We start from the raw sequence: 17,081 nt of genomic DNA on the forward strand, positions 1-17,081 counted from the left end.
TTTCAGGCAGGGGTGGGCTGTTTTTTCACCAGTTTTCCCCTGAGAGACGAAGTCTTCCTCAACCACTCAATATTTCTGAACCCCACCACCAACCCAGGCCATGTTCTGAAAATTCCATTTTGAAAGAAAAGCAGTTGAATGGCAGGAGGCTTTGGCCACCCAAAATGTAAGAAGTGTGAGAAGAAAATGTTTTAAGGATTATAGTGAGCCAGGTAGTTTCACTTTGCTTCACACTTTGTTTGCTTTATTTTGTTTTACATTTTATTTGCTTCACAACAATCCACTGCAGTACCCCCATTTCACAGTTGAAAAGTCTGAGATCTGGGATAAGCAACTTGCCCAGGGTTCTACAGATAGGTATGTGGCAGAGCAGATAGAGCGTTCACTCTTCTATAGTGTTTCTTTAACACAACTCTGCCTCTCTCTCCCCTGCTCCTTCCTTCTGTCTTTCCTTCCTTATTCTCCACCCCATTCTCTCTGGGGCCGAAGTTCAAAATAATTAAAACAGTGCATAATTGTCTCATGAACAGTCACAGGACTTATCCCCATTGCACTGTCATCACCTGATTCATATCTATGTGTTTATTGTCTGCTTCCACAGACAAGCTCCACAGGGTTCAGAAACATGTTTTGCTCATTTTTGTCTATAGCACCTGAAAGAGTGTCTGACATGTAGTCAAGTAGAAAGCTCCCAACAAATATTTGTTGAATGAATGAACTGATAAATGGAATAGAAAGTCTAGAAATAGACCCAAATATGAATCCAATGAACAGTGTAAACTAACAAAATTGAAACCAACCTACAGGTCAAGGGTGTCAAACTCATTTTCACCAGAGACCACATCAGCCTCAAGGTTGCCTTCAAAGGGCCGGATGTAATTTGAGGACAGTATAAACATAACTACTTAACTAGAGGCAAGGAGCTTGGCGCTGCCACCGGATAGAAACAAGGTGCCAGGCTAGATAAAACAAGGTGGAAGGCCCTGTGTTTGCCACCATTGCTGTAGGTAGAGAACAAACAGACTGACAGTTCTCAGAGCGGAGGGAAGTTGTGGGGCTGGGTGAAAAAGGTAAAGGAAATAAGAAAAAAACCCTCACAGACACAGCTAACAGTAATATGATTACCTGTAGGAAAGGGAGTTGTGGGGAGGGAAGAGAGGGTTGTTGGGGGGGGTGGGGGAGGGATAAATGCTGACAGAAGAAGATTGGACTTGAGGTGGTGAACACACAATACAATGTACAGATGATGTGTTATAGAACCATATACCTGAAACCTATATAATTTTATTAACCAATGTCACCCTAATAAATTCAATTTTTAAAAAAAAGAAAAAGAAATGGAATGCAAATGATAGAGATAGCATTTTAAATCAGCATAAAAAATCAAATAGTCAATAAATAGTGCTGGGAAAAATGGTTAGTCATCTGGGAAAAATACATTATTATACCAAAATAAGTTTCAGAGAGATCAGAAATTTATATATAAAAATTATAATGGAATCCATGCGATAAATTTTTCGTGGCCACAGATTCGGGAACTTCTATCTATTCCCATAAGCCATTGCTATTCTTTGCCAACTAGTAAAGTGGCATTACTCTGTTGTTGGCAATGTGTGTATTTTATGTACATTTATGTACCTACAATAAGGGTAGGTGGGGGCTGGCAGATCAGTAAAAACCTTAAGGAGGAAAGAGAGAGGACTTTTGGAGCAAGGGAACAGATCCTTCTTTCTCTCAGACCGAAGGGAAGGAGGAGTGGGCATGCGTAAATGTGGGAGAGGAGACAGGAGTGTGAAGGGGCTCCCCCAGGTGGCGGAGATCAGAGGGGGACAGCTAATTTTGAAAAAAAAAAAAATGATAATGCTCTGACTTAAAAGTGTACTTCACAGTCCACATGGTTTAGTCTGTAAGCTGACACTCAACAATATTAGCTTGTAATTATAGGTTAATTTGATTAAATATTTTCCTTTGATTAAGATGCCTGCCACCTAAAGAGTATACCCTACAGAGGCAATTCTCCTATATGTATACATGTGTATATATGTACGTATATGTATATATCAAACAAATTTAGAAAAACAAATTCCAGATTCGGTTTTCTTTGTTGTTATCAAGCTACCCTTCAAATAAAATATAAAAGAATAAAACAGTAGTTCCTAATCTCTCAGTGTTCTTACATTTGTAAACAGACTGAAACCCAGTGACTGCAGCTAGAGAAGGGGGCACTCTCATCAGCCCAGGAGAGGACCGGGTGAACCCCGACATCTGCTAGGAGGTATCAGAGTAGAAGCATAAGCAGGCGGACAGCAGTTTGCAAGCACGAGATAGTGTATCTATATACAATGTCAAATAAGAACTATAAGCATCAGGGAGGGGAAGCTAAATATGGTTAGAGGGTATGTTTTTCTTTATAGACTCCAAAGGGTTCAGAATTTTATATTTCAATTGAAAAACTAGGGGTAATTTTTTTTCCTTCTTTGAACTTGGAGAGCTTTTTTTTAAGTGTTTTTAGTAGTCACTCTGCGCTTCTGCACTCCAAAATAAAAATATTCCTTAATATTTACATTTATGAATGCTTATTATACTCCTGCCACTGTGTTAACCACTTGGTCCCTATTATCTGATAAATCTTTCCAACAACCCCCATGATATGGGTACATTATTCTCCATTTATGGGCAAGTAAATGGAGGTTCATGAAATTCATGTGGTACCAACCAAGTCTGTGCGTGTTCCAGACCGCCCGTGAACAAAGGAGCCTTCGGAAAAGTCAGGCAAGCCAGAGCAATTTCCCAACGTCCAGAAGAAGCCAGCTGAACCCTGCCCTTGTGGCGCCTTCCTTTGCTTCTGTTTTCATTATGGGATAATCTGTTAACTTTAGTCTACTTCTTGGCTCCACTATCATGAGCTTCCCTGTGTCTGATGTGTGATCCTGTGATACTGCCATAATCATCATTAGAGCTTAACACGTTTTAAAGGTTCCAAAGAGTTGGACAAAACCTCTGTTCCTTCATGGTCTGGGCTTTTGTGTTCTCCTTTAGAGAATGAATACTCTGCTCCCCCAGAGACGAAGAAAGTTTAAAGTCTAACATTCTCAGTGGTTGTACATACCGGACTAGTGCATTTAGCCAGAATTAGTATTCGGTTCTAGAAGCTGGGGAAATGAAACTTTTTTCTGCTATTAGCTTAAAAAAAAAAACAAAACCTAGTATTGATTACAACCTTTTCTGGGCCAGAGGACAGGTGAGGGCAGCATTTTCTTAAATAGTATTAGGAAAAGAGGCCTTGCCATTCTTTCTCTCATTTTCCCTAATAACAGAGCAGGCAGACATAGACCTAAAGCAAGCACTAGTAACTCTTGCTCGCCCTGCAGTCTGGCAGCAACAAAAGGATTATCTAAAGTGTCCAATAAAGATATTGGCCTAAATATTGGAAACTAGGAGGAGCAGCTGCCACAAGTCCATTTTCTTTCCTTTTTTTAGCTTTTTTTTAAAACTAAATTTATTAGGGTGACATTGGTTACTAAAATTATATAGGTTTCAAGTGTACAATTCTATCACACATGATCCGTGTATTGCATTATGTATTTACCACCCAAAGTCGAATCTCCTTCTGTCCCACAAATCCCTTCTGAATGAAGGGCAGTAATCAAACCAGAAGGGTTGGGTCCTATGTGTTTCCCTGGCAACTTGGGAAGAGCGTGGCCTCTCCTAAGAATTAAGTCCAGGAAAAACAGTAATGGTGTTACTATGTACTGTGCTCCTATTGCTGCCAGACTGAATGCTTGACATATTTTGCCTTGTTTTAGCCTCACCACCCTGAGAGTAGATACTATTAATATCTCCATTTTACAAATAAAGAAACGGGGACAGAGCAATTCAGTAACTCAGACAGAGGTTTTCAACCTTCATCTGTGGAATGCTATAGCCCATGTTTTTCCTGTTATCCCATAAAAATTAAGCGAGAAAAGAAGCAAACCAATTAGGCCACCCACAGTGCCAGCTCCCCACTCTGAAGCGTTAGCTTTCTCCTACATTTATCATACTGTGTCTTGTATAATCTTATACCAGTCTTATTTTCATAACTATTCCAGAGTCTTTGAAAGCAGGGATTTTATCTTGTATAGCATGAACCCTCAATATTAGGAGAAACTCAACAAGTATTTACTGAATAAGAGAATGAATGGTTCCCTGGCGTGATATTCAATAACAATAAACATACTGGCCAAGAGTAACTGAGTGGTTACAATGCAGCCAACCTCTGCGGCACGCCCTTGATAAACACCAGCCCACTCAACCCCCCAATGACAACCGACAAATGGTTAAGGAGCAGAGCCAGGATTCAAACACTTGTAGTCTCACATGGAAATCTATCCACTACACCCTATAGCTCATGTGAACCTGAATTTCTACTTCTTTCCAGCACATATCCTTCAGTTGGACGGGTTTCTTTATTGTCCTTGCTTCCCATACCTCTTTCATAATTTTGTCCCTCATGCCTCCAGTGACCTTATCCTTCTTTCCCTTCTGTTAACTCCTAAAGTTAACATGCACCAACTGGAACATTCCCTGATTACTCTGGCCCCTAACTGATATTTCAACTAATAAAACCATGCCTGGTAGGACTCCTGGGTACATGACTTATTCCTGCCAGAAAGATAAAAATGGTTCAAAGTGTTCATGAAATACTGGGTAATTTGTGAAACCTTTCATTTCATTTTAGCTCAGATCACTCTGTGCCTAGAAGCATATTTGTTCTTATTTCACAAATTGGAACACAGTAACTTTACAGTAAAGAAATCTGGTGGACACCATTTTAACCAAACTAAGGATTTAAAATTAAGAAGGTTCAAACTGACCTCACCAAGAATGGGACAAACTAGCATCAGGGACATTCTAATGCTCTGTGCTGAGGCAGACATCATATTATATATTTATGTACTGATTCCACCGTGAGGAAACCTCAGAACCACCAGACGGAGTTATTTTTACAAAATATCTGGCTTTTTTACTCTTCAAAAAATGTCAGTGCCATCAATGAGAAAGAAAACCTGGAGGAATTGTCAAAAGTCCAGAAATAGCCAAAGTAAAACCAGTGAATCTCCAAAGCACTGATCAGTATAAGTTTATTGCACACACACCAAAGAAGCAGGTCTTCAGAACCAGAGGCACTCAAGCCATAACATGGAATGAGATTCAGGGTTATACTGTTAGTACAGTGAGGAAATAGTACTCTTTATTCTGCACAGTGATTGGTTATAATATTGGAATTTCCGTAAATGATAAGGAATTGGTCAGTTGTTTCTACATATCCACCTTGAGGATTAGTTCAAGTTTCATGTCCGATTTTCAGAGGCATAACTGAGAAATGATCGAGTTACTTTAAACTTTGTTGGCTTAAATTAAGTTTTGTTTGTATGACTAAACTGGTTTTGTCTTGTTTGTTTGTTTTTTTTTATTTTTATTTTAACAGACTTCATCATAACAAAAGGGTATATTGTTGGGACACTTGTTGAATTGGAATAAGAACTGTAGATTACTTAAGAACGTAAGGTTAAATAGCTACATATAACTGTGCTGTGGTTACTAAAAGAACTCCTTTGTTTTTAGGGAATATATACTAGGGGTGAAGGGATGTGACATATCCAACATATGTTCAAATTATGCAGGAAAAAATACATACATATGACAAATGGAACAACATCTTTGAAGATTAGGCCCATGTATAAGCAAATCTGAGCTGGCCACTGGACCAAGTTCAAGGCATTTCTTGCCCTCAGGAACTACAAGGGCCATGTTGATCTCAGTGTTAGGTGCTTTAAAGAGGTAACCACCACCACGTGTGGGGCCCTGGCCCTGGCCCCCTTCTCCATAAATGCAGGATAGCAAGGCTACTGGGGATCAAGATCCACACGCCCCACACCATCCCTCGCAAGGTGAGAGGCCATTGCATCTCTGTGCCGGTGCCCCAGATACCTACCCCCAGAGACACTGTTATTATCTGGGCCTCTTCGCCCAAGAAGCTGCTGAGGATGACTGTATGGAAAGCTGGAGGCTGCACTGCCACCCTGGACAGCTTTGCCAAGGCCGCCTTTTATGCCATTTCCAAGATCTACAGCTATCTCACCCAAACACCTCTAAAGAGACCATACTCACCCAGTTTCCCTGATAGGAATTCACTGACTTTCTAGTAAAGATCCTTAGAAGAGTCTCCATGCAGAAGATCCAGGTTCAAGCTTTGGCCACCACATGGTGTTTTTATACAAGGAAAGTAAAGTGAATGCATTAAGCCTATTTAAAAAAAAAAATCACCTGTGGGATGTGTTTACTATACAAAATCCTGGGCCTCATCATCAGACATTCTGATTCAACAAGAGGAGCTACTGCAGTGATTCTCAGACCACACTTATGTCGTGTTTTATTACCCTCAGTAATCCCATGAAGCTGGCAAATACCCTGACATAGATTCTTAATGGTCAAAGTCATGTCAGTTGACCAGCCGGCAAGTCCAGAATTCTAGCAAACCAGCATGGGGAGCCCCGTCAACCCCTATCAGCTAATACTCACACACTACTCTTTGGAATTAATCTTTCTCTTGTTTAACTCCTTTATATTCTGCATTGTTAGTTGTTAGTTCTTAATCTCTGACACAGAATCCCTTTTTCCCTTGCACCTTTGCAGGCCCTTGATCATTGCCATCAGTTATTAGAATGGGGTAAGCCCCTTCCAATCCACTCTGCGAAATCTTTAGCGTTCAAAACTTTCAGAGATACCCTAGTACCAAAAAACCAAACCCATAAATGTCAAGAGCTCAGACTTCATTCAACTGAAATGTAGATTATAAAGTATTAGAGAACCTGAGGAAAAAGAAAATGGCAAGACATGAATTCAAATCAAATACTGTTGGAGAGCTGAACTAACGAGTTTGATTTGCATACTGAATATATTTATAACTCTTTTCCAGGAAGTGGTCACTAATTTTTGCCGGAAAAAAAAATAACAGCACAATTCTTTGAAACTAGTGTTTGTATAGTTGTATGTGCAAAGTAAATCAATTTTCAATGCTGGAAAAAAAAAAAAACTTTTTGCGGGCTTGTGTTTGGGTCCATTTCGAAGCTAGGCGGCTTACTTCCGTGCCTCAAAGCCGTTCACAAATTCTCAAAAGAACTGCTTAGATGAACTAGTTAGAATTCTGCAGGGCAAAGAACAAATGGTTTTGTTTTAATTCTGTAGGACTTTCAAGAGGAACGTGTTGCAACCCTCCGCAACGGAGAGCCTGGGGCGTCTGGGCTGCGGGGTACTGCTCCAACTGGGCCCTCCGGGTGCTTTCAATTCCAGGGCAGCGTGTCCTTTTGCAGGAGGGACTGCCCAGTGGGATGGTCCCGCTGACAGCCCGCCCACCGGGGGTCCCGCCCTCAAGTCTCCCAAAAGTCACGGCCTCCGCCCCGCCTCCCTTCACTGTCCCGGCCATGGCTTCACGCCTCTTCCGCGGGTCCCTGCGCTTGTGGGAGGGCCGGTGCGCGCCGTGTCCGCCGCGTTCAGCAAGGTGAGTGCCCCCGGCTCCAGCTGTCCCTGCAGAAAAGGCTGCCTTGCCTGGGCAGCGGAACCCACCCCTCCTGGGGACTCAGAACCGAACTGCGCGTAGGCCGCTGGAGCAAGGACTGGGGCACCGGAGAAGGTGCGGAAGGGTCTGGGATGCAGTGGGAGCTACTGGGACCATCGGAGGGTGGAAAGGCGGGTGTCGCCGAACCCAGTCTCTCCTGCTCCACTCCAACTGGTTTGCTTCTGCAGTTGACACCAGAAGCAGGGTCGGTGGTCACCCCTGGGCGTAGAGCTCGCGCTGCCTTGACTTCAGAACTGTGGCCCGAGGCAGGGACCCACTAGGTGGTGGGACTCCCGTGGCCTCTTTGATCTGGAGAAAGCACTGGCTGGGGCCTGGGGAAGTGTCTTCCAGAAGACACTCTGGAACAGGAGATACCTGGCACGGCCCCATCACACAAGAACGTTACTTGAGATTTGCGAACAAATGCTCTAATTAATAAAACGCAGAGGAATTCGTGGAGACAGTCTCTAAGTGGCTTGATGAATGTTAAGGTAGTATTTATAACGTCAAATCTTCAGATGCCAGGGTGACACATTAAATCCATTCATTGGATAAACTGGAATCAAGGAGGATTCGCTATTAATGAGGGTATTACAACAGCTCCTGTTGTAAGTCAGCTCCTTACAACATTGAGGTACTTTCAGATATTTTCGGACCAGGGAGACAAATGCCTGCTATTCCTGAAGAGGGTGGGGATGGCTTCTCGAGGAGGCAACTGGACTATAGGAAGAGCTTTTCTAAGCTCTTCCCCAAAACTTCATAAGACAATGATCCTCAAATTGTTTGATGTCAGAGAGGCGTGTTAGTAAGAAGCTAGGAAAATTCCTAGACAAGTGGAGTGGGAAAACCAAAACAGAAAGCTAAACAAACTAATGGAAGAGTTTATAGCCAGATGAATTTACATTCACCAGGTGGAAAGCTCTGGGTACCCGGCAATGGACAAAACTGGCACTCACCTCGGGCCACCACCCCCACACCCCCAGGGAGGCCTTTCCTCCACTGGTACACCGCTGGCCTGGTCATGTGGTTTAGACCCCCTGTCCTGGCACTGACCAATCAGTGGAGACCCCGACTCTGGAAGGGCACACTTGGAAAAGCTGATAAATATTCTATTGAGATCCTCCTCAAAGACTTTCCATGAATCCCAGCCTTCAAAACCCTCAAAACAAAGGACCAGCCCAAGCTCTCCTAAACTCTAAAGGTCCCCATGTGCCTTGCAACCAGGGGAGCAATGGGCAGCACCAGCTGGTCCTGGGCCAACCCCCTGAACTATTCTCTGACTCTCCAGACAGCTGATGCAGCCCCCTCCTAGGATCATTTCTTTCCTGAAAACATTTTCAGAGAACCACAGCAGCCCTGCCTAGTCTCTCTCCTGTTGCTTCTTGTCACAAGTGTATGTTTGTGATACAGTCTTTCCTGTAATTCAGCCTGGCCGCTGCTCAGCTAGCTGCCTGCTGAGAAGCCCGGCACCAACGAATAGGCAAGAGTCACACACCGTAACTATGCTGCTATTCACTTAGCTTTTATTGAATGCAGGGCCACTCACAGTAGAACATCAACATATATTAATATCCTACTCACATTCTAACCATCTAAGAGAAATAAAACACAAGCAGCAATCAATGGGGGATAACAAACTCGAGTCCCAGTATCTCAGTCTGAAGGTGTAGGGGACAGCATGGTGGACAGGGATCTCCTGAGCCAGGTGGCAGCTGGGCAGATGAAGTCTTCAGTCCAGCAGGGCACAGGCCTCCAGTGGCCGATGCCAAGGGAGAGCAGTGTCGTGTGGAGCAGCACTCTGATGTGTGGAGCTCAGCTGTCTCAGCAGTGGTCTGGAGCCTGCCTCAGTTATACCTTCAAAGTGGTGTGCTTCACCCTTCTGGGTCTTCAAAAAATGTCTTGGCATCCCAAATGCCAAGTGGGGAATTTGCCCAGGAGCCTATGGGAGGTACATGCTATTCTGCTTAACACCCTTGCTGGCAAGTGGAGAATTTTCCCAGGAGAGTACCTTTGGGTGGTCCTGCTCTGTAGACATGGCTGCTCCGACCACGTGTACAGATACCTTAGGTGTGCCTCCTTGCCTGACGTGTTTACTTTGACTTAGGTAATTTTCTTCTTGAGCCACAGTGTCATAGCTGACTGACAGCTATTTTAGTTAACATAAGGGACTTCACTTTGTTTTATGTACTTTAGGCTATGTTGATCAGAAAAATGCCATTTTATTGGTCCTGCTCTCCACACTGTTATCCTAGGCCCTTCCTTGTTTCACTGTTCCCAGCTTTCAATCACTTAGACTCATTGTGTGAAATCTTTCCTATGCAATGTCAAGAACCCACACACTACCAGTGGGCCCTAGGTGGAGCTGCTCTGGCCCTGTCCCCTTTCTGGTAACATCAGGACTCCATTAAGCTCTTGAAAATAGAGAATCTCAAAGATCTGTTTATGTGGGTTGTAGCTATCAATATCAATAGACATCTGCAACACTGAGAAATTTTAAAAATATTTAGTTCATTGAAAAGTAACAAAAATAAATGCATTACATGTTAACATAACATTTTTATGAAAAATTACCCTCCCCCCACAAAATGAGAAGAGTCACATTGTCTAAGGCTTTTGCTGTCCAGCTAAATAGAAGACAGCTCAGTTCTCATCTACTTCTGCATTAGGTCTATTGTGAATAGTTATTTTGGTTGAAGTGTAGGAAGGAAATTTCTCATACAGGGAATGTTGGGAAAGGGAGGACCTCAGAGACCCTCTGAACAGGTCAAAGATTTTGCTGTTATCACAATAAGCTTCTTAAACTCCAATGTGCGTATGTATGAATCACTGTAGGGAAATACAAGATCCGATTCAGTAGGTCTTAGGTGAGATCTGAGATTGTGTATATATAACAAGTTCCCAAATGTTGCCAAAAGCGGGGTCTGTCTCCCCTTTATAATATAAATGAGGTTTAAGAAGAAGAAGAAGAGTAATTTGAGCTTAGCCTTAGAAAAACAATGGCCAGTTTATTCAATACAGATTTTCTGGTCTTCATAGGAAGAAAAGGGGCCCATTTATTCAGTACCGGTTCCTTGGCCTTAAAGTAAGAAATGGGTGTTCCAACAGACTTGCCGCCAAATGTCTTGATTTTATACCCTCTGCATATTCTCTCTGGAACACTTTCGACTGAATTGAACGTCTTTATTCTTTCTGACACTTCTTTCACTTTCCTGTGCACTGTGTGTTTTGCTTAGAAATATTCCAAAGGTTTCCTTAACATAACATGGGAAATAAAAATTTTAAGATCCAGGCAGACTTGAATGTAAATTCTGCTCTTTTATTTACTAATTATTTTAACAAATGATTCAGTGTCTTAAAGTACCAGTTGCTTAGCCTCAGCACATTTTTCCTTCCAGGGAAAAAACCCCAAGTATAGAAAACCTGTATGGACAAAGGTGTTCACTACAGTTTTATTTCTACTAGCAAGAAACTGGAACCAATCACTTTGATGATGGGAAAGTAATTTTAGCCTGTGCGATGCCACAGGACAGTGGTCTGCAAGGACCCTGCGTGTCCCGGTCCCACTCCACCTGTCCTCACCCACTGCTCCTCTTCTCACTCTGCTCACTCCGTCTGCGCTTGGCCTCCTTGATCTTTGTAGAGAACATCAGAGAGCATCTTGCCTCACAGGCTCTGCCCTCATCTTATTCTTGTTCTGACATTCTTTTATGCCTGCAATCTGCTTGACTCACTCACTCTAGCATCTTTGCTTGCTCAAATCTCATTTTCCTAATTCGACCAACCCTGACTGCACTCCCATACTGCGACCTTTCCCTTCCCGGTTCCAGACACTCGCAGTCTGGTCCCTGATCTGCTTTTCTCTTCTGTAGGACTTATTACCTCCTAATATATTACATCATTTGCTTTTTAAGTTATTGATCATTACTGTTACTATTATTCGGTCTCCGCTGAACAGTGTCTGATACATAATAGGCATTCAGAAAGTATTCATTGACTATATGAATGAATAGGGCATTCAAAGTGATTTTGATGACAAGTAGCAACCAGAACATATTTTTACAAAGACAAAAGGCAGATTGAGTGTAGAAATTGTAGTATTAAATGTTCACAACTAAAGGTTACCATGTAAAACGCATCTCCAATTGTATTAACAAATTAAAACTCAACTAAAGCAAGTGTATAAAAGACGAGTGTAAGACAAAACGACACAAAGTGTATATTAAGCGTATTAGTCAGCTCAGACTGCCATAAAAAATACCATAGACTGGGCAGCTTAAATAACAGAAATTTATTTCTCATAAATCTCTAGGCTGAACAGTCTAAGATGAAGGTGCTGACCAATTTCATTTCCTGGTGAGGACTCTCTTCCTGGCTTGGTGGGCACTTTGATTTAGATTTACACCCAAACTGGCTCTATAATGCAACAATAGCATCAACATAGTTTATATCTTATACACTCGCTATGTGAACTTGTGTCATCCTGGATAAAATATTAATTTGGAGGGGCTTGCTTAATTGTAAACATTTTATGTGACATGAAGATTTAACAGTATTATTTTATTGTAATATTTGAATTTTACATGATTCAGTCTACATCACTGATAACACTGAAACCAGGGAAGTGCAGACATGCAGAATCTCTGGAGAAAAGGAGTTGGCAGTGAGGGGAGCAGCTGGAACAGAGCCCTGTGTTTCCCACTTGAACTCATTCTTCTCATTCTAATATTGTCTTGCGCCATCTGTGGTTCATTGCCAACGTGTGCTCCTCGTTCTGAATGGGTTGTTTCACCAGCAGCAAGAACTCAGCCAGAGGGAAAACATAGAGTTGATTAAAAGCACGGGGTTAATATTACACTTTGATTTGTTACAGAATATGTAACTGTGATCACTAACTAGTTATTTTCAATCACTGTTACAATATTTTACCTCAACTCCCACTTAGAGTTAGTTCCAGGCATGATTTTCTTTTTTTATGGATTTGGAAATAAAAAAGATCATTTAAAAAAACGGTAAATTACTTCTTAATCTTATCCAGGTAAGGAAGATCCTATCAAAAGTGGTGATGCTCAAATTGAAACAGGTTTGTCAAATTTCAGATTCTTTCTACCTGCCTCTAAAGTGTCTCTGGAGAAAATCATCAAGATTTTTTCATGTTGTTCAGTGACAATAATTTAGGTATGAAGAGAAACAATTCACTTAATTTTCTTAATGTATGCATATATATTTTTAAGATGTTCTCATTCTGGAGGGGAGGAACGCCTTGAAAGTCCTTCTGCTAAAAAACTCACAGACATAGGAATTAGAAGAATCTTCTCTTCCGAGCATGACATTTTCCGGGAAAGCGTAAGGAAGTTTTTTCAAAAAGAAGTGATTCCATATCATGCGGAGTAAGTGGCACATTTTTCTTCAAAATAATACACACTAAGAATACAATAATGACTATTTCCTAGAATGCTGTGGAATGTTCTATAGAAAGAAAAATATCGTGTTCAGTGCTTTATAAACTTTTTTTTATTGTCCTCAATATAATACTATAAGATTACAAGATTTCTAAGCTAGTTCAAAGCTTTATAAATGAAAATTAAAATATAGAGAGGGTGGGGCAGCCCCTCCAACCCCTTAAGTGCAGACACCAGGGATCCCCTGGAACCCCCAGACCTGGCGCCAAGGCCAGTGGGTGGGGGCACACTTGTGAGAAAGGGAGAGGAGAAGGAAACCCTTGATTTGAGGGTGCGAGGCCATAGCCACCACCATCTTTTCTCTTTGGGAGCCCCCTTGCACCACACACAGGGTAGGGCACATGGGTGGTCTCGTGGGCACAGAGGTCCCAGGACTGCTCTGTTCACCCCTCACTGACTCTGTTGGGGTCAACTCAAGCTGAGGCCCAGTCACACGGGCCATGCTATACCCTGGGAACACTGCAGCGTGTCCTGCCACTGAGCAACTTATCTAAGAAAAAGATTTAAAAAATGAAGAGTAAAATGACAACAAACTCACAACTATCAACAACCAAATCTAAAAATAAAACAAAAACAAACTAAGCAAACAATTAGAATAGGAACAGAATCACAGAAATGGAGATCACATGGAGGGTTATCTGTGGGAAGTGGGAGGCGTGAGAATGGGGGAAAAGGTACAGGGAATAAGAAGCGTAATAGGTAGGTACAAAATAGACAGGGGGAGATTAGGAATAGTGTGGGAAATGTAGAAGCCAAAGAACTTATATGTACGACCCAAGGACATGAACTAAGGGGGAGGTGGTGAATGCAGGTGGGACAGGGTGTGCAGGGCAGAAGGGAATAAAGGGGGAGGGAATGGGACAACTATAATAGCATAATCAATATGATATATTTAAAAAATAAATTTAAAATATATAATTAAAAATATGAAAGGGGTCAAAAAGTAAAAATTTCCAGTTATAAAACAAATGAGTCATGGGGATGTGATATGCAGCATGGTAACTGTACTCAATATTCCTGTTACAGGAACAGACCCAAGTCAGGGCTCCCCCACCCCAGCTTGTTTCTCGCGTTTTGCCCCGCTGGCAAGAAACAAATTCATGTGAGAGACAAACACGTATAGGAGAGATGAGATAGCAAGCTTATTTATGAAATAGAGGCAAGCACTCAGGTAGTCAGAATGCCCTACATATGGAGGAAATAAAGCTGTTAGTAAGTTTGTTAGTAAGTTAGTTTTGTACACTTGAGCACCTGGCTACAAGCAGGCACCCACTAATCTGTGTGCATCAACTATTTGGAGTTCAGAGGTTGTCTACTTCAGTTAAACTCTAAGTTCCCCTCCCCCTGCCCCCTCTCCAGACCTTTGGATTGATAAATACACTGTCACAAAGGCTTTTGTTCCCAGCTAGTGGAGAGGAAAACACAGGCTTCAAAGGGCTTGCCTCCTCCTATGCTACCGTAGTTTTGCTGGTGATGTTCAGATGCCTGGTCATCTTATCAGACCAGGCTCAGGACTGCTAGGTCAGTGAGCGGGACATGTCTCCCTTTTGTTTCCAGCCTCCTGTTTCGAATTCTTTACTAGGCTGTAATGGTGGGGGCCCTGCTTCATTTCCCCTCCAGCTACTCATTCCTGGCTGCTACCTATAGTAACACTACTGCATTGCATATTTGAAAGTTGATCTTGAAAGCTCTCATTACAAGAAAAAATGTGTAACTGTGTATGGGGGGCAAATGTTAACTAGGCCTACTGTGGTGATCATTTTGCAATATATACAAATAATGGATTGTTATGTTGTACACCTGAAACTAATATAATATTATATGTCAGTTATATCTCAGTTTAAAAAATTGCCCTGGCTGGCGTGACTCAGTGGATTGAGCGCCGGCCTGCAAACCAAAGAGTTACCAGTTCAATTCCCAGTCAGGGCACATGCCTGGGTTTTGGGCCAGATCCCCAGTAGGGGGCACTCAAGAGGCACATTGATGTTTCCTTCTTTTTCTCCCTCTGTTCCCCTCTGTAAAAATAAATAAAATCTTTTTAAAAAATCTTTTTAAAAATGTTAAAAACTTATAAATCAATCTAAGAATATATTTTTGAAAACTGGTTAAGTGCCAAGAGAATATTAGTCAATTCCATAGTATTTCTTTTTCTGCTTCATGAATGAATTAAAATACATAAAAACTCAAAAGGCCAGCATGATGCAAATCTTGGTAGGGAACTAGCTACCTCAAAGTATTTTTTTTATTACTGGATGAGATTAATTAATTAATAATGATCACCAACTCTATTAACCAAAAATTGTCATTTTTTAAAACAGGATTTTGTCATGTTTCCAAAAATTTATTCAATGCCAGTACTTTCCTACAATTGGAATGGTTTCCAAAAATTATTTAGAAATAGCTTTCATTAAGTTTTTATTAATACTTCTCGGTAAGACCGACAAAAACTAACTAAACTCTGATGCTGTATACAACTAGTCTTTGGTGAAAAGTAATGAGGTTCTTAAAGACAAAAGAAATGTAGTAGACTTCACTCTAAGAAAATTTTTTGTTCATTTTTTTAATCTCTTAAATTTCATTCCAGAAAAATTGCTAGTGAGAACTGGAAGTAAAATGATGAAAGTTGACAAATTGGAGTAGATCATAAAATAATTTTCAAAGCTATTTTAGATAGTATACAAAACACACCAAAACAACACATAATAATCAAACTCTTTCCTTTAAGAACTTCAAGAATTTCTTGAAGTGTCTGTATTTACCTTTAATCACTACCTTCAAATGCCAGTATCTCACTGCCTAATTACCACTTCAAAAAAATTCTCAGGTTCTTAAACTCCAGCTAGCCATATCTTTCCTCATCATGTCATTTTTAAAGAAAAGCAGCAGCTGCACCATCCTACCCACACACATAATCTTTTCAGTTCACGTGACAGAGTTGTGCGGCGAGACGCTTCTGCTCCTTCGTTGTTCCTACTTCAACTGTAATGATGCTGACTGCTCTTGTCAGCCCCTTCACATGCGCTTATCCCATAAGTTCAGCACGGTAAGGAAGTGTGCAGACACAGCTGTCTTTCCAGGACAGGCTGGGCAAATTCCATGACTATATGATATATGACACAACTAAGCTTGCTGCCTAAGATTATCAGCTGAGAGATACCGAACCCCTGAATGTCAGTGGATGCAATTCAGAGGTCCAGTAAATAGTATGAAGGGAGAACAGGGGGGTGTGCGTGGCAAATATAAGTGAGAACGAGAACAAGAACAAGGAGAAATAGTAAAACAGTCAGATGCAAATAGGAGGACTCAGAGGCAAATAGAAGGGCATGAAGATGTCAACAATAATTTCCTTGAATTAAAAGTGTACTTCTGCACAAAAGTACTCATGAATTTCAGTTGTCAATTTAAAGAATAATATGAAAAAAGCTTTTCTGATTTTAAAATGTGTCTTATTTGCAGATGGGAGAAAGCTGGAGAAGTGAGTAGGGAGCTTTGGGAAAAAGCTGGGAAAAAAGGACTGCTCGGTATCAATATTGCAGAGCATCACGGTGGCATCGGTGGGGACTTCTACTCGACAGCTGTTGTTATTGAGGAGCTGTAAGTATGGGGACATTGGAAGTTCAGTCTTGTTTGTAAGCACACTGCTCACCTTTCTGAGATGATCATAAATAATGCTTTCTAATCTTTTATGGCACTGAAAATTCAGTATAAAATGTAAAGGTTTATATCACCCATATACTCTTGTACATTTTTTAAATTTAGGAATATAGGAAATCCCCTTTTAAGTTGCTTAAACAGATGCTGTTGGAAATTACATAGATAGTTCATTTCTAATTGACCCATTTGGTTATTTTTCTCTCTTTTAAAAAGATATGTGAAAGAGAATAGAAGAGTAGAAAAATATTTCCATTAAATATAATAAAAGTTTAAAATACAAGAGCAAATAAAGATTTTAGTTGATAAATGGGCAAAAGATTTAAACCAACAATTCAGCAAAAAAAAAATGCAGGCAGGTTTTTTAAATA

The 17,081-nt window shown here is 41.2% G+C and overlaps 1 protein-coding gene across 1 annotated transcript in view; it reads left to right on the forward strand.

The window, feature by feature from the left end:
- The first annotated feature begins 7,441 nt into the window (after positions 1-7,441).
- Positions 7,442-17,081, forward strand: part of ACADL (acyl-CoA dehydrogenase long chain) — a 32,130-nt gene continuing 22,490 nt past the window's right edge. Inside the window, exons 1-3 of the mRNA XM_045855141.1 lie at positions 7,442-7,543; positions 12,832-12,987; positions 16,516-16,653. Of these exons, the coding sequence (XP_045711097.1) occupies positions 7,467-7,543; positions 12,832-12,987; positions 16,516-16,653 (371 nt within the window). The 5' untranslated portion in view covers positions 7,442-7,466. The remainder of the gene's footprint in view (positions 7,544-12,831; positions 12,988-16,515; positions 16,654-17,081) is intronic.

This window comes from Phyllostomus hastatus, unplaced genomic scaffold (genome assembly GCF_019186645.2).
Source record: "Phyllostomus hastatus isolate PE091 unplaced genomic scaffold, TTU_PhHast_1.1 phas_contig_137, whole genome shotgun sequence".
Classification (NCBI taxonomy): Eukaryota; Metazoa; Chordata; class Mammalia; order Chiroptera; family Phyllostomidae; genus Phyllostomus; species Phyllostomus hastatus.